The following is a 23,556-nucleotide window of genomic DNA, read 5'->3' as shown; positions in this document are numbered from 1 at the left end:
TTCCAGTTAACCTCTCTCTAGATTCCAGTAAATTGCTCTGTAGATTCCAGTTAATCTCTCTCTCGATTCCAGTTAACCTCTCTTTAGATTCCAGTTAATCTCTCCCTGGATTCCAGTTAATCTCTCCCTGGATTCCAGTTAATCTCTCCCGAGATTCCAGTTAACCTCTCTCTAGATTCCAGTAATTCTCTCCCTGGATTCCAGTTAATCTCTCCCTGGATTCCAGTTAATCTCTCCATGGATTCCAGTTAATCTCTCCCTGGATTCCAGTTATTCCAGTTAATCTCTCCCTAGATTCCAGTTATTCCAGTTAATATCTCCCTAGATTCCAGTTAATCTCTCTCTAGATTCCAGTTAATCTCTCCATAGATTCCAGTGAATCCCTCCTTAGATTCCAGTTAACTTCTGTCTAGATTCCAGTTCATCTCTCTCCAGATTCCAGTTAATCTCTCCCTAGATTCCAGTTGATCTCTCTCTCGATTCCAGTTAAACTCTCCCTAGATACCAGTTAATCTCTCCCTTGATACCAGTTAATCTCTCCCTTGATACCAGTTAATCTCTCCCTTGATACCAGTTAATCTCTCCCGAGATTCCAGCTAATCTCTCTCTGGATTCCAGTTAATCCCTCCCTAGAATCCAGTTAAACACTCTCTAGATTCCAGTTAATCTCTCCCTTGATACCAGTTAATCTCTCCCTGGATACCAGTTAATCTCTCTCTAGATTCCAGTTAATCTCTCTCTAGATTCCAGTTAATCTCTCCCTAGATTCCAGTTAATCTTGCTCTAGATTCCAGTTGTTCTCTCTCTGGATTCCAGTTAATCTCTCTCTAGATTCCAGTTCATCTCGCTCTGGATTCCAGTTAATCGCTCTCTCTAGATTCCAGTTAATCGCACTCTCTAGATTCCAGTTAATCTCTCCCGAGATTCCAGTTCATCTCTCCCTAGATTCCAGTTCATCTCTCCCTAGATTCCAGTTCATCTCTCTTTGGATTCCAGTTGATCTCTCTCTAGATGACAGTTAATCTCTCCCTCGATTCCAGATAATCTCTCTAAATTGCAATTAATCTCTCCCTAGATACCAGTTAATCTCTCCCTAGATTCCAGTTAATCTATCTCTCGTTTCCAGTTAATCTCTCTCTAGATTCCCGTTAATCTCTCCCTAGATTCCAATTAATCTCTCCCTAGATTGCAGTTAATCTGTCCCCAGATTCCAGTTAATCTCTCTCTCTAGATTCCTGTTCATCTCTCCCTAGATTCCAGTTAATCTCTCCCCAGGTCCCAGTTAACCTCTCTCTCTCTCTCTCTCTCTCTCTCTCTCGATTCCAGTTACCCAGTTAATCTCTCCCTAGATTCCAGTTAATCTCTCTACATTCCAGTTAATCTCTCCCTGGATTCCAGTTAATCTCTCTACATTCCAGTTACTCACTCCCTAGATTCCAGTTACTCACTCCCGAGATTCCAGTTAATCTCTCCCCAGGTCCCAGTTAACCTCTCTCTCTCTCTCTCTCTCTCTCTCTCTCTCTCTCTCGATTCCAGTTACCCAGTTAATCTCCCCCTAGATTCCAGTTAATCTCTCTACATTCCAGTGAATCTCTCTCTAGATTCCAGTTAATCTCTCTCTAGATTTCAGTTAATCTCTCTCTAGATAGATTCCAGTTAATCTCTCTCTAGATTCCAGTTAATCTCTCCCTAGATTCCAGTTAATCTTGCTCTAGATCCCAGTTAATCTCTCTATAGATTCCAGTTCATCTCTCTCTGGATTCCAGTTCCTCTCTCTCTGGATTCCAGTTAATCTCTCCCTAGATTCCAGTTAATCGCTCTCTCTAGATTACAGTTAATCTCTCTCTAGATTACAGTTAATCTCTCTCTGGATTCCAGTGAATCTCTCCCTAGATTCCAGTTAATCTCTCTCTAGATTCCAGTTAATCACTCCCTAGATTCCAGTTAATCTCCACCTAGATTCCAGTTGCACTCTCTCTCTCTCTCTCGATTCCAGTAGATCTCTCCCTAGATTCCAGCTAATCTCTCCCTAGATTCCAATTAATCTCTCCCGAGATTCCAGTTAATCTCTCCCTAGATTCCAGTTAATCTATCTCTCGTTTCCAGTTAATCGCTCTCTCTAGATTCCAGTTAATCTCTCCCTAGATACCAGTTAATCTCTCCCTAGATTCCAGTTAATCTATGTCTCGTTTCCAGTTAATCTCTCTCTAGATTCCCGTTAATCTCTCCCTGGATTCCAGTAAATCTCTCTCTAGATTCAGATTAATCGCTCTGGATTCCAGTTAATCTCTTTCTGGATTCTAGTTAATCTCTCTCTGGATTCCAGTTAATCTCTTCCTCGATCCCAGTTAAACTCTCCCTAGATTCCGGTTAAACTCTCTCGAGATTCCAGTTAATCTCTCTCTCTCTCGAGATTCCAGTTAATTTCTCTCTAGATTCTAGTTAATCTTTCTATAGATTCCAGTTAATCTCTTCCGAGATTCCAGTTAACCTCTCTCTGGATTCCAGTAAATTGCTCTGTAGATTCCAGTTAATCTCTCTCTCTATTCCAGTTAATCTCTCCCTGGATTCCAGTTAATCTCTCCCTGGATTCCAGTTAATCTCTTCCGAGATTCCAGTTAATCTCTCCCTGGATTCCAGTTATTCCAGTTAATCTCTCCCTAGATTCCAGTTAATCTCTCTCGAGATTCCAGTTAATCTCTCCTTAGATTCCAGTTAACTTTTGTCTAGATTCCAGTTCATCTCTCTCCAGATTCCAGTTAATCTCTCCCTAGATTCCAGTTGATCTCTCTCTCGATTCCAGTTCATCTCTCTCTGGATTCCAGTTAATCTCTCCTTCGATTCCAGTTAATCGCTCTCTCTAGATTCCAGTTAATCTCTCTCTGGATTCCAGTTAATCTCTCTCTAGATTCCAGTTAATCTCTCTGTAGATTACAATTAATCACTCCCTAGATTCCAGTTAATCTCCCCCAGATTCCAGTTGATCTCTCCCTAGATTCCAGTTAATCTCCACCTAGATTCCAGTTTCTCTCTTTCTCTATATTCCAGTAGATCTCTCCCGAGATTCCAGCTAATCTCTCTCTGGATTCCAGTTAATCCCTCCCTAGATTCCAGTTAAACACTCTCTAGATTCCAGTTAAACTCTCCCTAGATACCAGTTAATATCTCCCTAGATACCAGTTAATCTCTCCCTTGATACCAGTTAATCTCTCCCTTGATACCAGTTAATCTCTCCCTTGTTACCAGTTAATCTCTCTCTAGATTCCAGTTAATCTCTCTCTGGATTCCAGTTAATCTCTCCCTAGATTCCAGTTAATCTCTCCCTAGATTCCAGTTAATCGCTCTCTCTAGATTCCAGTTAATCTCTCTCTGGATTCCAGTTCATCTCTCTCTGGATTCCAGTTAATCTCTCCTTAGATTCCAGTTAATCGCTCTCTCTAGATTCCAGTTAATCTCTCTCTAGATTCCAGTTAATCTCTCTCTGGATTCCAGTTAATCTCTCTCTAGATTCCAGTTAATCTCTCTGTAGATTACAATTAATCACTCCCTAGATTCCAGTTAATCTCCCCCAGATTCCAGTTGATCTCTCCCTAGATTCCAGTTAATCTCCACCTAGATTCCAGTTTCTCTCTTTCTCTATATTCCAGTAGATCTCTCCCGAGATTCCAGCTAATCTCTCTCTGGATTCCAGTTAATCCCTCCCTAGATTCCAGTTAAACACTCTCGAGATTCCAGTTAAACTCTCCCTAGATACCAGTTAATATCTCCCTAGATACCAGTTAAACTCTCCCTAGATACCAGTTAATATCTCCCTAGATACCAGTTAATCTCTCCCTTGATACCAGTTAATCTCTCCCTTGATACCAGTTAATCTCTCCCTTGTTACCAGTTAATCTCTCTCTAGATTCCAGTTAATCTCTCTCTCGATTCCAGTTCATCTCTCTCTGGATTCCAGTTAATCTCTCCCTAGATTCCAGTTAATCGCTCTCTCTAGATTCCAGTTAATCTCTCTCTGGATTCCAGTTAATCTCTCTCTAGATTCCAGTTAATCGCTCTGTAGATTACAATTAATCACTCCCTAGATTCCAGTTAATCTCCCCCAGATTCCAGTTGATCTCTCCCTAGATTCCAGTTAATCTCCACCTAGATTCCAGTTTCTCTCTTTCTCTATATTCCAGTAGATCTCTCCCGAGATTCCAGCTAATCTCTCTCTGGATTCCAGTTAATCCCTCCCTAGATTCCAGTTAATCTCCACCTAGATTCCAGTTTCTCTCTTTCTCTATATTCCAGTAGATCTCTCCCGAGATTCCAGCTAATCTCTCTCTGGATTCCAGTTAATCCCTCCCTAGATTCCAGTTAAACACTCTCGAGATTCCAGTTAAACTCTCCCTTGATACCAGTTAATCTCTCCCTTGATACCAGTTAATCTCTCCCTTGATACCAGTTAATCTCTCCCTTGTTACCAGTTAATCTCTCTCTAGATTCCAGTTAATCTCTCTCTAGATTCCAGTTAATCTCTCCCTAGATTCCAGTTAATCTCTCTCATTTCCAATTAATCTCTCTCTGGATTCCAGTTAATCTCTCTCTAGATTCCAGTTCATCTCGCTCTGGATTCCAGTTAATCGCTCTCTCTAGATTCCAGTTAATCGCACTCTCTAGATTCCAGTTAATCTCTCCAGAGATTCCAGTTAATCTCTCCCTAGATTCCAGTTAATCTCTCTCTTGATTCCAGTTCATCTCTCCCTAGATTCCAGTTCATCTCTCCCTAGATTCCAGTTAATGTCTCTCTGGATTCCAGTCCATCGCTCTCTAGATTCCAGTCCATCGCTCTCTAGATTCCAGTTAAACTCTCTCCAGATTCCAGTTAAACTCTCTCCAGATTCCAGTTAATCTCTCTCTCTCTAGATTTCAGTTGATCTCTCTCTAGATTCCAGTTAATCTCTCTTTGGATTCCAGTTGATCTCTCCTCTGATTCCAGTAAATCTCTCCCCAGATCCTAGTTATCCTCTCTCTAGATTCCAGTTGCCAGTTAATCTCTCCCTCGATTCCAGATAATCTCTCTAAATTGCAATTAATCTCTCCAGATTCCAGTTAATCTCTCCCTCGATTCCAGTTTATCGCTCTTGGATTCCAGTTAATCTCTACCTAGATTCCCGTTAATCTCTCCCCGGGTTCCAGTTAATCTCTCCCCAGATCTCAGTTAATCTCTCTCTAGATTCCAGTCACCCAGTTAATCCCTCCCTAGATTCCAGTTGATCTCTCTCTAGATTCCAGTTAATCTCTCCCTAGATTCCAATTAATCTCTCCCTAGATTGCAGTTAATCTGTCCCCAGATTCCAGTTAATCTCTCCCTAGATTCCAGTTAATCTCTCTCTCTAGATTCCTGTTAATCTCTCCCTAGATTCCAGTTTATCTCTCCCTAGATTCCAGTTACTCTCTCCCCAGATTCCAGTTATTCACTCCCTAGATTCCAGTTAATCTCTCCCCAGGTCCCAGTTAACCTCTCTCTCTCTCTCTCTCTCTCTCTCTCTCTCTCGAGATTCCAGTTACCCAGTTAATCTCTCCCTAGATTCCAGTTAATCTCTCTACATTCCAGTTAATCTCGCACTGGATTCCAGTTAATCTCTCCCTGGATTCCAGTTAATCTCTCTACATTCCAGTTAATCTCTCCCTGGATTCCAGTTAATCTCTCCCTGGATTCCAGTTAATCTCTCCCTGGATTCTAGTTAATCTCTCCCCAGATTCCAGTTAATCTCTCCCCAGATCCCAGTTAACCTCTCTCTAGATTCCAGTTACCCAGTTAATCTCTCCCTAGATTCCAGGTTGATCTCTCGCTAGATTCCAGTTAATCTCTCTAGATTTCAGTTAATCTCTCTCTAGATTCCAGTTCATCTCTCTCTGGATTCCAGTTAATCTCTCTCTAGATTCCAGTTAATCTCTCTCGAGATTCCAGATAATCTTTCTGTAGATTCCAATAGATCTCTCCCTAGATTCCAGCTAATCTCTCCCTAGATTCCAGTTAATCTATCTCTCGTTTCCAGTTAATCGCTCTCTCTAGATTCCAGTTAATCTCTCCCTAGATACCAGTTAATCTCTCCCTAGATTCCAGTTATCTCTCTCTAGATTCCAGTTAATCTCTCTCTAGATTCCAGTTAATCTGTCGCTAGATTCCAGTTAATCTCTCTAGATTCCAGTTAATCTCTCTCTAGATTCCAGTTCATCTCTCTCTGGATTCCAGTTAATCTCTCCCTAGATTCCAGTTAATCTCTCTCTGGATTCCAGTTAATCTCTCTCTAGATTCCAGTTAATCTCTCTCGAGAATCCAGATAATCTTTCTGTAGATGCCAATAGATCTCTCCCTAGATTCCAGCTAATCTCTCCCAAGATTCCAATTAATCTCTCTCTGGATTGCAGTTAATCTCTCTCTGGATTCCAGTTAATCTCTCTCTGGATTCCAGTTAAGCCCTCCCTAGATTCCAGTTAAACACTCTCTGGATTCCAGTTAATCTCTCTCTAGATTCCAGTTCATCTCGGTCTGGATTCCAGTTAATCGCTCTCCCTAGATTCCAGTTAATCGCTCTCTCTAGATTCCAGTTAATCTCTCCCTAGATAAGAGTTAATCTCTCCCTAGATTCCAGTTAATCTCTCTCTTGATTCCAGTTCATCTCTCCCTAGATTCCAGTTAATCTCTCCCTAGATTCCAGTTAATCTATCTCTCGTTTCCAGTTAATCGCGCTCTCTAGATTCCAGTTAATCTCTCCCTAGATACCAGTTAATCTCTCCCTAGATTCCAGTTAATCTATCTCTCGTTTCCAGTTAATCTCTCTCTAGATTCCCGTTATTCTCTCCCTGGATTCCAGTAAATCTCTCTCTAGATTCAGATTAATCGCTCTGGATTCCAGTTAATCTCTTTCTGGATTCTAGTTACACTCTCTCTAGATTCCAGTTAATCTCTTCCGAGATTCCAGTTAACCTCTCTCTAGATTCCAGTAAATTGCTCTGTAGATTCCAGTTAATCTCTCTCTCGATTCCAGTTAACCTCTCTTTAGATTCCAGTTAATATCTCCCTGGATTCCAGTTAATCTCTCCCTGGATTCCAGTTAATCTCTTCCGAGATTCCAGTTAATCTCTCCCTAGATTCCAGTTAATCTCTCCCTGGATTCCAGTTAATCTCTCTCTAGTTTCCAGTTAATCTCTCTCTAGATTCCAGTTAATCTCTCCCTAGATACCAGTTAATCTCTCCCTAGATTCCAGTTAATCTATGTCTCGTTTCCAGTTAATCTCTCTCTAGATTCCCGTTAATCTCTCCCTGGATTCCAGTAAATCTCTCTCTAGATTCAGATTAATCGCTCTGGATTCCAGTTAATCTCTTTCTGGATTCTAGTTAATCTCTCTCTGGATTCCAGTTAATCTCTTCCTCGATCCCAGTTAAACTCTCTCTAGATTCCGGTTAAACTCTCTCGAGATTCCAGTTAATCTCTCTCTCGAGATTCCAGTTAATTTCTCTCTAGATTCTAGTTAATCTTTCTATACATTCCAGTTAATCTCTTCCGAGATTCCAGTTAACCTCTCTCTGGATTCCAGTAAATTGCTCTGTAGATTCCAGTTAATCTCTCTCTCTATTCCAGTTAATCTCTCCCTGGATTCCAGTTAATCTCTCCCTGGATTCCAGTTAATCTCTCCCTGGATTCCAGTTAATCTCTTCCGAGATTCCAGTTAATCTCTCCCTGGATTCCAGTTATTCCAGTTAATCTCTCCCTAGATTCCAGTTAATCTCTCTCGAGATTCCAGTTAATCTCTCCTTAGATTCCATTGAATCCCTCCTTAGATTCCAGTTAACTTTTGTCTAGATTCCAGTTCATCTCTCTCCAGATTCCAGTTAATCTCTCCCTAGATTCCAGTTGATCTCTCTCTCGATTCCAGTTCATCTCTCTCTGGATTCCAGTTAATCTCTCCTTCGATTCCAGTTAATCGCTCTCTCTAGATTCCAGTTAATCTCTCTCTGGATTCCAGTTAATCTCTCTCTAGATTCCAGTTAATCTCTCTGTAGATTACAATTAATCACTCCCTAGATTCCAGTTAATCTCCCCCAGATTCCAGTTGATCTCTCCCTAGATTCCAGTTAATCTCCACCTAGATTCCAGTTTCTCTCTTTCTCTATATTCCAGTAGATCTCTCCCGAGATTCCAGCTAATCTCTCTCTGGATTCCAGTTAATCCCTCCCTAGATTCCAGTTAAACACTCTCGAGATTCCAGTTAAACTCTCCCTAGATACCAGTTAATATCTCCCTAGATACCAGTTAAACTCTCCCTAGATACCAGTTAATATCTCCCTAGATACCAGTTAATCTCTCCCTTGATACCAGTTAATCTCTCCCTTGATACCAGTTAATCTCTCCCTTGTTACCAGTTAATCTCTCTCTAGATTCCAGTTAATCTCTCTCTCGATTCCAGTTCATCTCTCTCTGGATTCCAGTTAATCTCTCCCTAGATTCCAGTTAATCGCTCTCTCTAGATTCCAGTTAATCTCTCTCTGGATTCCAGTTAATCTCTCTCTAGATTCCAGTTAATCGCTCTGTAGATTACAATTAATCACTCCCTAGATTCCAGTTAATCTCCCCCAGATTCCAGTTGATCTCTCCCTAGATTTCAGTTAATCTCCACCTAGATTCCAGTTTCTCTCTTTCTCTATATTCCAGTAGATCTCTCCCGAGATTCCAGCTAATCTCTCTCTGGATTCCAGTTAATCCCTCCCTAGATTCCAGTTAATCTCCACCTAGATTCCAGTTTCTCTCTTTCTCTATATTCCAGTAGATCTCTCCCGAGATTCCAGCTAATCTCTCTCTGGATTCCAGTTAATCCCTCCCTAGATTCCAGTTAAACACTCTCGAGATTCCAGTTAAACTCTCCCGAGATACCAGTTAATCTCTCCCTTGATACCAGTTAATCTCTCCCTTGATACCAGTTAATCTCTCTCTAGATTCCAGTTAATCTCTCTCTAGATTCCAGTTAATCTCTCCCTAGATTCCAGTTAATCTCTCTCATTTCCAATTAATCTCTCTCTGGATTCCAGTTAATCTCTCTCTAGATTCCAGTTCATCTCGCTCTGGATTCCAGTTAATCGCTCTCTCTAGATTCCAGTTAATCGCACTCTCTAGATTCCAGTTAATCTCTCCAGAGATTCCAGTTAATCTCTACCCTAGATTCCAGTTAATCTCTCTCTTGATTCCAGTTCATCTCTCCCTAGATTCCAGTTCATCTCTCCCTAGATTCCAGTTAATGTCTCTCTGGATTCCAGTCATCGCTCTCTAGATTCCAGTCCATCGCTCTCTAGATTCCAGTTAAACTCTCTCCAGATTCCAGTTAAACTCTCTCCAGATTCCAGTTAATCTCTCTCTCTCTAGATTTCAGTTGATCTCTCTCTAGATTCCAGTTAATCTCTCTTTGGATTCCAGTTGATCTCTCCTCTGATTCCAGTAAATCTCTCCCCAGATCCTAGTTATCCTCTCTCTAGATTCCAGTTGCCAGTTAATCTCTCCCTCGATTCCAGATAATCTCTCTAAATTGCAATTAATCTCTCCAGATTCCAGTTAATCTCTCCCTCGATTCCAGTTTATCGCTCTTGGATTCCAGTTAATCTCTACCTAGATTCCCGTTAATCTCTCCCCGGGTTCCAGTTAATCTCTCCCCAGATCTCAGTTAATCTCTCTCTAGATTCCAGTCACCCAGTTAATCCCTCCCTAGATTCCAGTTGATCTCTCTCTAGATTCCAGTTAATCTCTCCCTAGATTCCAATTAATCTCTCCCTAGATTGCAGTTAATCTGTCCCCAGATTCCAGTTAATCTCTCCCTAGATTCCAGTTAATCTCTCTCTCTAGATTCCTGTTAATCTCTCCCTAGATTCCAGTTTATCTCTCCCTAGATTCCAGTTACTCTCTCCCCAGATTCCAGTTATTCACTCCCTAGATTCCAGTTAATCTCTCCCCAGGTCCCAGTTAACCTCTCTCTCTCTCTCTCTCTCTCTCTCTCTCGAGATTCCAGTTACCCAGTTAATCTCTCCCTAGATTCCAGTTAATCTCTCTACATTCCAGTTAATCTCTCACTGGATTCCAGTTAATCTCTCCCTGGATTCCAGTTAATCTCTCTACATTCCAGTTAATCTCTCCCTAGATTCAAGTTAATCTCTCCCCAGGTCCCAGTTAACCTCTCTCTCTCTCTCTCTCTCTCTCTCGATTCCAGTTACCCAGTTAATCTCTCCCTAGATTCCAGTTAATCTCTCTACATTCCAGTTAATCTCTCACTGGATTCCAGTTAATCTCTCCCTGGATTCCAGTTAATCTCTCTACATTCCAGTTAATCTCTCCCTGGATTCCAGTTAATCTCTCCCTGGATTCCAGTTAATCTCTCCCTGGATTCTAGTTAATCTCTCCCCAGATTCCAGTTAATCTCTCCCCAGATCCCAGTTAACCTCTCTCTAGATTCCAGTTACCCAGTTAATCTCTCCCTAGATTCCAGGTTGATCTCTCGCTAGATTCCAGTTAATCTCTCTAGATTTCAGTTAATCTCTCTCTAGATTCCAGTTCATCTCTCTCTAGATTCCAGTTCATCTCTCTCTGGATTCCAGTTAATCTCTCTCTAGATTCCAGTTAATCTCTCTCTCGAGATTCCAGATAATCTTTCTGTAGATTCCAATAGATCTCTCCCTAGATTCCAGCTAATCTCTCCCTAGATTCCAGTTAATCTATCTCTCGTTTCCAGTTAATCGCTCTCTCTAGATTCCAGTTAATCTCTCCCTAGATACCAGTTAATCTCTCCCTAGATTCCAGTTATCTCTCTCTAGATTCCAGTTAATCTCTCTCTAGATTCCAGTTAATCTCTCTCTGGATTCCAGTTAATCTCTCCCTAGATTCCAGTTAATCTCTCTCTGGATTCCAGTTAATCTCTCTCTAGATTCCAGTTAATCTCTCTCGAGAATCCAGATAATCTTTCTGTAGATGCCAATAGATCTCTCCCTAGATTCCAGCTAATCTCTCCCAAGATTCCAATTAATCTCTCTCTGGATTGCAGTTAATCTCTCTCTGGATTCCAGTTAATCTCTCTCTGGATTCCAGTTAAGCCCTCCCTAGATTCCAGTTAAACACTCTCTGGATTCCAGTTAATCTCTCTCTAGATTCCAGTTCATCTCGGTCTGGATTCCAGTTAATCGCTCTCCCTAGATTCGAGTTAATCGCTCTCTCTAGATTCCAGTTAATCTCTCCCTAGATAAGAGTTAATCTCTCCCTAGATTCCAGTTAATCTCTCTCTTGATTCCAGTTCATCTCTCCCTAGATTCCAGTTAATCTCTCCCTAGATTCCAGTTAATCTATCTCTCGTTTCCAGTTAATCGCGCTCTCTAGATTCCAGTTAATCTCTCCCTAGATACCAGTTAATCTCTCCCTAGATTCCAGTTAATCTATCTCTCGTTTCCAGTTAATCTCTCTCTAGATTCCCGTTATTCTCTCCCTGGATTCCAGTAAATCTCTCTCTAGATTCAGATTAATCGCTCTGGATTCCAGTTAATCTCTTTCTGGATTCTAGTTAAACTCTCTCTAGATTCCAGTTAATCTCTTCCGAGATTCCAGTTAACCTCTCTCTAGATTCCAGTAAATTGCTCTGTAGATTCCAGTTAATCTCTCTCTCGATTCCAGTTAACCTCTCTTTAGATTCCAGTTAATATCTCCCTGGATTCCAGTTAATCTCTCCCTGGATTCCAGTTAATCTCTTCCGAGATTCCAGTTAATCTCTCCCTAGATTCCAGTTAATCTCTCCCTGGATTCCAGTTAATCTCTCTCTAGTTTCCAGTTAATCTCTCTCTAGATTCCAGTTAATCTCTTCCGAGATCCCAGTTAACCTCTCTCTGGATTCCAGTTAATCTCTCCCTGGATTCCAGTTAATCTCTCCCTGGATTCCAGTTAATCTCTCCCTGGATTCCAGTGAATCCCTCCTTAGATTCCAGTTAACTTCTGTCTAGATTCCAGTTCATCTCTCTCCAGATTCCAGTTAATCTCTCCCTAGATTCCAGTTGATCTCTCTCTCGATTCCAGTTAATCGCTCTCTCTAGATTCCAGTTAATCTCTCTCTAGATTCCAGTTAATCTCTCTCTGGATTCCAGTGAATCTCTCTCTAGATTCCAGTTAATCTCCACCTAGATTCCAGTTTCTCTCTTTCTCTATATTCCAGTAGATCTCTCCCGAGATTCCAGCTAATCTCTCTCTGGATTCCAGTTAATCCCTCCCTAGATTCCAGTCAAACACTCTCTAGATTCCAGTTAAACTCTCCCTAGATATCAGTTAATCTCTCCCTTGATACCAGTTAATCTCTCCCTTGATACCAGTTAATCTCTCCCTTGTTACCAGTTAATCTCTCCCTAGATTCCAGTTAATCTCTCCCTAGATTCCAGTTAATCTCTCCCTAGATTCCAGTTGTTCTCTCTCCAGATTCCAGTTAATCTCTCCCTAGATTCCAGTTAATCTCTCTCGTTTCCAATTAATCTCTCTCTGGATTCCAGTTAATCTCTCTCTAGATTCCAATTCATCTCGCTCTGGATTCCAGTCAATCGCTCTCTCTAGATTCCAGTTAATCGCACTCTCTAGATTCCAGTTAATCTCTCCCGAGATTCCAGTTAATCTCTCCCTAGATTCCAGTTAATCTCTCTCTTGATTCCAGTTCATCTCTCCCTAGATTCCAGTTAATGTCGCTCTGGATTCCAGTCATCTCTCTCTAGATTCCAGTCCATTGCTCTCTAGATTCCAGTTAAACTCTCTCCAGATTTCAGTTGATCTCTCTCTAGATTCCAGTTAATCTCTCTTTGGATTCCAGTTGATCTCTCCTCTGATTCCAGTAAATCTCTCCCCAGATCCCAGTTATCCTCTCTCTAGATTCCAGTTGCCAGTTAATCTCTCCCTCGATTCCAGATAATCTCTCTAAATTGCAATTAATCTCTCCAGATTCCAGTTAATCTCTCCCTCGATTCCAGTTTATCGCTCTTGGATTCCAGTTAATCTCTACCTAGATTCCCGTTAATCTCTCCCCGGGTTCCAGTTAATCTCTCCCCAGATCTCAGTTAATCTCTCTCTAGATTCCAGTCACCCAGTTAATCCCTCCCTAGATTCCAGTTGATCTCTCCCTATGTTCCAGTTGATCTCTCTCTAGATTCCAGTTAATCTCTCCCTAGATTGCAGTTAATCTGTCCCCAGATTCCAGTTAATCTCTCCCTAGATTCCAGTTAATCTCTCTCCCTAGATTCCAGTTTATCTCTCCCTAGATTCCAGTTACTCTCTCCCCAGATTCCAGTTACTCACTCCCTAGATTCCAGTTAATCTCTCCCCAGGTCCCAGTTAACCTCTCTCTCTCTCTCTCTCTCTCTCTCTCGAGATTCCAGTTACCCAGTTAATCTCTCCCTAGATTCCAGTTAATCTCTCTACATTTTAGTTAATCTCTCCCTGGATTCCAGTTAATCTCTCCCTGGATTCCAGTTAATCTCTCTACATTCCAGTTAATCTCTCCCTGGATTCTAGTTAATCTCTCCCCAGATCCCAGTTAACCTCTCGCTAGATTCCAGTTACCCAGTTAATCTCTCCCTAGATTCCAGGTTGATCTCTCTCTAGATTCCAGTGAATCTCTCTCTAGATTCCAGATTATCTCTCCCTAGATTCCAGATTATCTCTCCCTAGATTCCAGTTTATCTCTCCCTAGGTTCCAGTTAATCTCTCTATATTCCAGTTGATCTTTCCACAGATTCCAGTCAATCTCTCCCTGGATTCCAGTTAATCTCTCTCTGTATTCTAGTTAATCTCTCTCTGTATTCCAGTTAATCTCTCCCTAGATTCCAGTCAATCTCTCTCTAGATTCCAGTTAATCTCTCTCTAGATTCAGGTAATCGCTCTGGATTACAGTTAGTCTCTCTCTGGATTCCACTTAATCTCTCTCTCGATTCCACTTAATCTCTCTCTGGATTCCACTTAATCTCTCTCTGGATTCCACTTAATCTCTCTCTGGATTCTAGTTAATCTCTCTCTGGATTCCAGTTAATCTCTTCCTCGATCCCAGTTAACCTCTCTCTAGATTCCAGTTAATCTCTCTCTAGCTTCCAGTTAATCTCTCTCTAGCTTCCAGTTAATCTCTCCCCAGATTCCAGTTAATCTCTCTCTGGATTCCAGTTAATCTCTCTCTGGATTCCAGTTAATCTCTCTCTAGATTCCAGTTAATCTCTCTCTAGATTCCAGTTAATCTATCTCTGGATTCCAGTTAATCTATCTCTGGATTCCAGTTAATCTCTCTCTGGATTCCAGTTAATCTCTCTCTAGATTCCAGTTAATCTCTCTCTAGATTCCAGTTAATCTCTCTCTAGATTCCAGTGTATGCCTCCTTAGATTGCAGTTAACTTCTGTCTCGATTCCAGTTAATCTCTCTCTAGATTCCAGTTCGTCACTCTCTAGATTCCAGTTCGTCTCTCTCTAGATTCCAGTTCGTCTCTCTCTAGATTCCAGTTAATCTCTCTCTAGATTCCAGTTAATCTCTCCTTGGATTCGAGTTAATCTCTCTAGATTCCAGTTAATCTCTCTCTAGATTCAGGTTAATCGCTCTGGATTACAGTTAGTCTCTCTCTGGATTCCACTTAATCTCTCTCTCGATTCCAGTTAATCTCTCTCTCGATTCCAGTTAATCTCTCTCTCGATTCCAGTTAATCTCTCCCTAGATTCCAGTTAATCTTGCTCTAGATTCCAGTTAATCTCTCTCTAGATTTCAGTTCATCTCTCTCTGGATTCCAGTTAATCTCTCCATAGATTCCAGTTAATCGCTCTCTCTAGATTACAGTTAATCTCTCTCTGGATTCCAGTGAATCTCTCTCTAGATTCCAATTAATCTCTCTCTAGATTCCAGTTAATCTCTCCCTAGATTCCAGTTAATCTCCCCCCAGATTCCAGTTGATCTCTCCCTAGATTCCAGTTAATCTCCACCTAGATTCCAGTTAATCTCCACCTAGATTCCAGTTGCTCTGTCTCTCTCTAGATCCCAGTAGATCTCTCCCTAGATTCCAGCTAATCTCTCCCTAGATTCCAGCTAATCTCTCCCTAGATTCCAATTAATCTCTCCCTAGATTCCAGTTAATCTCGCTCTGGATTCCAGTTAATCTCTCTCTGGATTCCAGTTAATCCCTCCCCAGATTCCAGTTAAATACGCTCTGGATTCCAGTTAATCGCTCTCCCTAGATTCCAGTTAATCGATCTCTCTAGATTCCAGTTTATCTCTCCCTAGATTCCAGTTTATCTCTCCCTAGATTCCAGTTTATCTCTCCCTAGATTCCAGTTTATCTCTCCCTAGATTCCAGTTAATCTCTCTCCAGATTCCAGTTAATCTCTCTCTAGATTCCAGTTATCTCTCCTTAGATTCCGGTTCATCTCTCTCTAGATTCCAGTTAATCTCTCCCTAGGTTCCAGTTAATCGCTCTCTCTAGATTCCAGTTAATCTCTCTCTAGATTACAGTTAATCTCTCTCTGGATTCCAGCGAATCTCTCCCGAGATTCCAGTTAATCTCCACCTAGATTCCAGTTGCTCTGTCTCTCTCGAAATTCCAGTAGATCTCTCCCTAGATTCCAGCTAATCTCTCCCTAGATTCCAATTAATCTCTCACTGGATTCCAGTTAAACACTCTCTCGATTCCAGTTAATCTATCTCTCGATTCCAGTTAATCTATCTCTAGATTCCAGTTCATCTCGCTCTAGATTCCAGTTGATCTCTCCCTAGATTCCAGTTGATCTCTCCCTAGATTCCAGTAAATCTCTCCCTAGATTCCAGTAAATCTCTCCCTGGATTCCAGTTAATCTCTCTCTCGATTCTAGTTAATCTCTCTCTGTATTCCAGTTAATCTCTCCCTGGATTCCAGTTAATCTCTCTCTCTCTAGATTCCAGTTAATCTCTCTCTAGATTCCAGTTAATCTCTCTCTAGATTCAGGTTAATCGCTCTGGATTACAGTTAGTCTCTCTCTGGATTACACTTAATCTCTCTCTGGATTCCACTTAATCTCTCTCTGGATTCTAGTTAATCTCTCTCTAGATTCCAGTTAATCTCTCTCTGGATTCCAGTTAATCTCTCTCTAGATTCCAGTTAATCGCTCTCTCTAGATTCCAGTTAATCTCTCCCTAGATTCCAGTTAATCTCTCCCTAGATTCCAGTTAATCTCTCCCTAGATTCCAGTTAATCTCTCTCTCATTTCCGGTTAATCTCTCTCTAGATTCCCGTTAATCTCTCCCTGGATTCCAGTAAATCTCTCCCTGGATTCCAGTTAATCTCTCTCTGTATTCCAGTTAATCTCTCTCTAGATTCCAGTTAATCTCTCTCTAGATTCAGGTTAATCGCTCTGGATTACAGTTAGTCTCTCTCTCGATTCCACTTAATCTCTCTCTCGATTCCACTTAATCTCTCTCTCGATTCCAGTTAATCTCTCTCTGGATTCCAGTTAATCTCTCTCTGGATTCTAGTTAATCTCTCTCTGGATTCCAGTTAATCTCTTCCTGGATTCCAGTTAACCTCTCTCTCTAGATTCCAGTTAATCTCTCTCTAGATTCCAGTTGATCTCTCCCTAGATTCTAGTTAATCTCGCCCTAGATTCCAGTTGATCTATCTCTGGATTCCAGTTAATCTCTCTCTGGATTCCAGTTAATCTCTCTCTCGATCCCAGTTAACCTCTCTCTGGATTCCAGTTAATCTCTCTCTCGATTCCAGTTAATCTCTCTCTAGATTCCAGTTAATCTCTCTCTAGATTCAGGTTAATCGCTCTGGATTAGTTAGTCTCTCTCTGGATTCCACTTAATCTCTCTCTCGATTCCACTTAATCTCTCTCTCGATTCCAGTTAATCTCTCTCTGGATTCTAGTTAATCTCTCTTTGGATTCCAGTTAATCTCTTCCTCGATTCCAATTAACCTCTCTCTCTAGATTCCAGTTAATCTCTCTCTAGATTCCAGTTGATCTCTCCCTAGATTCCAGTTAATCTATCTCTGGATTCCAGTTAATCTATCTCTGGATTCCAGTTAATCTCTCTCTCGATCCCAATTAACCTCTCTCTGGATTCCAGTTAATCTCTCCCTAGATTCCAGTTAATCTCTCTCTATATTCCAGTAAATCTCTCTCTAGATTCCAGTTAATCTCTCTCTAGATTCCAGTTAATCTCTCCCTAGATTCCAGTTAATCTCTCTCTGGATTCCAGTTACTCTCTCTAGATTCCAGTTAATCTCTCTTTCGATTCCAGTTAATCTCTTTCTAGATTCCAGTTAATCTCTCTCTAGATTCCAGTTAATCTCTCCCTAGATAGTGGTAGTGCCCATGTGTCAGAATATGAACAGTTTCGCACTGTATGCAAGTGTGCCCAGTCTGAACTGAGCTCCGATCACTCAAACACATCGCACTGAAGTCTTTTACAAACAGCAAGAAGAGGAATCTTTCATCTCAGGCGTCTGGCTGAAAGTAACCTCACAGCCACATTTCATGTCTTTTCATCTCCCCTCTAGTTCTTTTGCCAATTATTTTAAAACTGTGTCCTCTGGTTACTGACCCTCCTGCCAGTGGAAACAGTTTCTCCTTATTTACTCTATCAAAACCCCTCTTAATTTGCAAAGCACTATGAGGACAGTCGACCAATGGCAGGAGTGTGAGTGGGGGGGTGATTGGAAACAGGAAATCATGCCCAACGAGAATTGGTGTCCCTACCTTGAGCGCTGATTCCCACTTGTGGATCCTCATGTGGTAAACTCATGGTACCCTGCATTTTCACAGAGCATTCCAATTTCCTGCCATAAGCTTTGCTAGAAATTGGCACAGCCCTGGAGACAAAACTGTTTACGCCATTTCTCCATGGATTCTGTCGATCTCTCGCTGGACAAATCCCACAGGAATCTCAGCCCATCCATCAGCAGGCTATTTACCTACAGGAAGGGGACATCTAAATGCCAATAATTCTATGGAGTCTTCCACATGTACAAGAACCATGTGAGGAATGCACAGTGTAATCCTGGTAACCTGCTCGAGTTCCTGGTCCGAGAATGGTGCGGGATGGAGGGCTAGAGCCTCTTAAAGATGGGTTAAAAATGAGGGATCAACAGGGTGAGGAATAAATCGAATGTAAATTAACGAGCAGCTCCCAATCCAGAGTATAGCGCAACATTGATGAATTTTGTTTCTGTTTACACTCAGGATGACCATGTGCAGTAACGTTGGCTTTGGCCAACAGGACCACCAAACCATCTATGTAAAAACTGAAGCAGCTTCGTCAAGTGGTCGATATGATTCATTCTGCATTAAAGACCAAGGTTAGTGCTACATCACTCCACATGCTCGACGTGTCTGTCGCATTTTGTGATTTTTGTCCATTTTTCCACAGAAGGGATTTGGAAATCAGTTATGTTGAAGAGATGTTTTAAATTGAAATGGGGTCGCACAGGTTTAAGATTCTTCCTGTGGGCTGATGTAACAAAAAGAGAAAACAGATGTTCGGGGAGTTCCAGCGAAGGCTGAGAGGCAGGATTTGCACTGGACTGAGAATCGAGATATTGTTGGTGTAGTATTTCCACGAGAGCACACTTCACACAAGTCTTTTAAAATGGCAGATCTTCCGGAACTTTGTGGAAGCTTCCTGCTTCTTGTCATGTGACCTGTCTGTTTATTAAACACTCCGTTGCAGTAACACAATATGTTCAGTGTGGAGCTACAGACTTTACACTTCTTCCTCCTTAATGAAGAAGTTATTATTACAACAATCATCATACATAACTTGCTTGGTTATACATAACAAAGGATATGGACTTTTTTTCTATATTTACAAATTAAGCTTAACCACTTGTTTTCTGTTTCGAAGAGGATACCTTCGCTCTCGAACAGAACCTTCCAAACATGATGTCGAATTCAAACTCATTCAAGGCTGATCCTGAGGAAAGGTTTCCTCCAAGGGATGCCCTTGATTTCCATTTGAACTCTCTAACTTCAGACTGTTTGTTTTCCCGACTCGGACTCAGACTTAAATTCTGATTCTGTCCTGGATTTGTTTCCAGTACATTGGATTTAGGATTTGCTACTGGTATATCAAAACTATCTGATGAGTCAGAAATAATTGAATCATTCCCACCTTCAACTCCTTCCATGTCTGTCGGTAAAATATGATCAATGTGAACAAACCCAATCTGTCCATTATCAAACATCTTGACAAAATATGTGCGAGGGCCACATATCTTCACCACTCTTCCTAGTAACCACTTTACCCATTTATGGTAATGGTTCTTCACTCTAACCTTCTGATTTAATTTCACACTTCTCTTACCCTATCTCTGTCATAATTCTCTTTCTTTCTTCTTTGTGTCTCTTCTACGAACCGTGCCAAATTTGGTTTTAACAATGAGAATCTGGCTCATGACTGTCGTTTGAGAAACAACGCTGCTGCTGTTCTACCAGTTGTTGTTTGAGGTGTATTACAATATGTAATTAGAAAATTAGCCAATTTGTGATCCAGTGATAACTGTCGTTTCTTTGGATTTGGATCCAACATTTGTTTTATGAGGGCACATTTTACAATTTGTACAGTGCGCTCATTCGAAGCAGGGTGGTATGGTGGAACCTTGGTATTTTTCACCCCATTTTTACTGGTGAACTGTGCAAATTGTTCTGAACAAAATTGCGGTCCATTATTAGAAACAATTTCTTCTGGGAGGCCAAATGAAGAAAATAAACTTCGCAAAATGTCTAATGTTTTATTTGTTATTTTCCACATTGGAAACACCTCGACCCACTTCGAATGGCTATCAATCACAATGAACAATTGCTGTCCTACTAGCTCAGCAAAATCGATATGTAGCCGTTGCCATACCCTGGGAGGCCATTTCCATGGCTGTAATGGTACTGGTGGTGGTTGCTTGCTTATCGATTGACATGTCATACACTGACTCATGATGTACTCTATATCTTTATCAAGCCCTGGCCACCATAAATAACTACGTCCATTTGCAATATAATCAAAAACATTTTACATCACTGGGTCACATTTGGTTGCTCTACCAATCTATCTAGCTGTGACTGGCAGTTCATCAATGTATGAAAAATAGAACATTTCCTCCCTATCTGGTGTAACTTGTGATGGGGAAGGCAATCTAGACATAGCATCAGCATTACTGTGATCAGCTGATCATCTGTATTCAATATCATATGTATATGCTGACAAAATCAAAGCCCATCTCTGCATTCGTGCTGCAGCTAATGTTGGAACTGGGGACTTTGGATGGAGGATTGCTGTCAGGGGCTTATGGTCCATAACGATGGTAAACTTATGACCATACAAGTATTTGTGAAACTTCTTGACCCCAAAAATTAATACCAAAGCTTCCCTTTCAATTTGCGCATAATTACTCTCACTGGCACTGAGAGTGTGTGAAGCAAAAGCAATTGGTCTCTCCTCCCCACTACGTGACACATGAGAGATCACTACCCCAAATCCATACGGAGAGGCATCACATGCTAGCTTAATCTCCTTAGATACATCATAGTGAACTAACATGGTGCCCTCTACCAATTCACTTTTACATTCCTTGAATGCTGTATCGCATTCTTTTTACCAACTCTAATGGACCTGTTTTTTCAATAGTTCATTCAGTGGATGTAATACTGCAGCCAAATTTGGTAGGAACTTCCCATAATAATTCAAAAGGCCCAAAAATGATCGAAGTTCAGTGACATTCTGGGGAGTGGGTGCATTTCTGATTGCATCCAGCTTTCCCATGGTTGGATGTAAACCATCTTTGTCTACTCTGTACCCTAAGTACTCCACTGAGTTTTGAAATAACTCACATTTACGAGCAGATACTCGTACTATGTGCTTCTCTAGCCGTTTGAGAACTTCATTCAATATGTTATTATGAATTTGCCTATTTGGTGCTGAAATTAGTATGTCATCAAAATAACATACTACCCCTTCAATACCTTGAAAAATCTGGTTTATCACCCCTTGAAATATGGCAGGGGCAGAAAACACTCCAAACTATTAAATTGATATAGACCAAGATGATTATTTATAGTCAAACATGACTTGGACTCCTCATCTAGTTGAAGCTGTAAGTAGGCATTCGTAAGATCCAACTTTGAGAAAATCTAACCACCTTTCAGTGTTGAGAACACATCTTCTACATTTGGCAATGTATTGGGGATATTACCTTCTAGAACCTGGTTTACGGTTACCTTATAATCACCACACAGTCTTACCTTACCATCGGACTTAGGTACAACAATGGGTGTAGCCCAATTACATCGATCTATCTTAGAAATAATGTTCTCAGTCTCTAGTCTTTTGAGTTCTTGCTCAACTTTTTCCTTGAGTGCATTTGGTGCGGAACGTGGCTTGCAGTAAACTGATCTAGCATCCTTCTGTACCCTGACACTTGCCTTGAAACCTTGGATCTGACTGCCAGTTTCACAGAACACCTTCGGATAACTCTTGATAACATCATCCATTGATGCAAATCTCGTTTCAACCCAGAAAATCTCACTCCAATCCAGCTTCAGTGATCCCAACCAATTTCTTCCTAGTAAGGCAGACTTGTCTCCTTTCCCTACTATTAGAGGCAAGCTCTGAAATTGATCCTTGTATTTCACCGGTACAGTGATACGACCTACCACAGGAATGTGCTCTCCCGAGTAGCCTCGCAGCTCTATCTTGGATTTCTCCAATGGGAAATCACGCAATTTGTCAAGGTATAGCAACTCCAGTACTACACTCACGGATGCACCAGTGTCGATTTCCATTGGTATCTTGAATCCCGCAACACCTATGTGGATTATGATCGTTTTCGAATCGCTGTCCGTTAACCTCGTGCTCCTGATGACATTTAACTCTAACATCTCCACGTCCTGTTGTAGTTCTTCCATGCTATGTAGTCTCTGGGGATTTCCACTCATAGCTTTGAAAACTGGTTTATCCTTCAGTCGGCATGCCTTTGCCAGATGCCCAGTTTTCCTGCAGAAGAAACACTCAACCTTCACATATGGACACCTTTGAGCAATGTGTTGTCCCAGGAGACTTTGTGCTCCCATCGCCTTTTACTTTGAACCTGCAGGCGATTCACCTCGGTTGTCTGACGACTGCAAATAGTTGCAAATTTTCCAACATTATACTCCATCTGCCAATTTTTTGCACACTCACTTAGCCTGTCTATGTTCTCCTGCAGCCTCTTTATATCCTCCTCACACATTACATAGAAACATAGAAAATAGGTGCAGGAATAGGCCATTCGGCCCTTCGGGCCTGCACCGCCATTCAATGAGTTCATGGCTGAACATGCAACTTCAGTACCCCATTCCTGCTTTCTCGCCATACCCCTTGATCCCCCTAGTAATAAGGACTACACAGTTGGATGCTAGATTGGCCTGGGAAATATAAATGGCCTTTACTCATTCTTAACTTTTCCAATACAGATGATAAAAATTCACTCATTACCACAAACAAATTCTATGACAGACCAATACGACCATGGCCATTAGAAATAAGGGCATGGAAAAGCACACGCAATAGAGTTCAATTTTGGGCAATTAGCATTAATATACTGGCCATGGAGGAAACTTTGTGCTAACTGATAATGATACATAGAATGAAGGTACTTAATTACCCTTCCTCCCATCTTTGTATCGTCAGCAAACTTGGCTACGTTACACTCAGTCCCCTCTTCCAAGTCGTTTCTATAGATTGTAAATAGTTGGGGTCCCAGCACTGATCCCTGCGGCACCCCACTCATTACTGATTGCCAACCAGAGAATGAACCATTTATCCCGAGTCTCTGTTTTCTGTTTGTCAGCCAATCTTCTATCCTTGCTAATATATTACCCCCAACCCCGTGAACTTCTATCTTGTGCAGTAACCTTTTATGTGGCACCTTGTCGAATGCCTTCTGGAAGTCCAAATACACCACATCCACTGGTTCCCCTTTATCCAGCCTGTTTGTTACATTCTCAAAGAAATCCAGCAAATTTATCAAACATGACTTCCCCTTCATAAATCCATGCTGACTTTCCCTGACCAAATTTTGCTTTTCCAAATGTTGTGTTACTGCTTCTTTAATAATGGACTCCAACATTTTCCCAACCACAGATGTTAGGCTAACTGGTCTATAGTTTCTTGGTTTTTGTCAAGAAATAAAAAGGGCCACACTACATCATAATTCTAAAAGGACAAAGGGTGTTAAAAAAAACAAGCCTGAAGGCTTTGTGTCTTAATGCAAGGAGTATCCGTAATAAGGTGGATGAATTAACTGTGCAAATAGATGTTAACAGATATGATGTGATTGGGATTACAGAAACATGGCTCCAGGATGATCAGGGCTGGGAACTCAACATCCAAGGGTATTCAACATTCAGGAAGGATAGAATAAAAGGAAAAAGAGGTGGGGTAGCATTGCTGGATAAAGAGGAGATTAATGCAATAGTTAGGAAGGACATTAGTTTGGATGATGAGGAATCTATATGGGTAGAGCTGCAGAACACCAAAAGG

The 23,556-nt window shown here is 41.2% G+C and overlaps 1 protein-coding gene across 1 annotated transcript in view; it reads left to right on the top strand.

Moving 5' to 3' along the window:
• susd5 (sushi domain containing 5) overlaps positions 1 to 23,556 on the top strand; it is a 227,277-nt gene that overhangs the window by 162,810 nt on the left and 40,911 nt on the right. Inside the window, exon 3 of the mRNA XM_070874416.1 lies at positions 18,231 to 18,346. Within this exon, the coding sequence (XP_070730517.1) occupies positions 18,231 to 18,346 (116 nt within the window). The remainder of the gene's footprint in view (positions 1 to 18,230; positions 18,347 to 23,556) is intronic.

This window comes from Pristiophorus japonicus, chromosome 1 (genome assembly GCF_044704955.1).
Source record: "Pristiophorus japonicus isolate sPriJap1 chromosome 1, sPriJap1.hap1, whole genome shotgun sequence".
NCBI classification, from domain to species: Eukaryota; Metazoa; Chordata; class Chondrichthyes; family Pristiophoridae; genus Pristiophorus; species Pristiophorus japonicus.
Note: the sequence above shows the minus strand (reverse complement) of the source record. Positions and strands in the feature narration are given on the sequence as shown.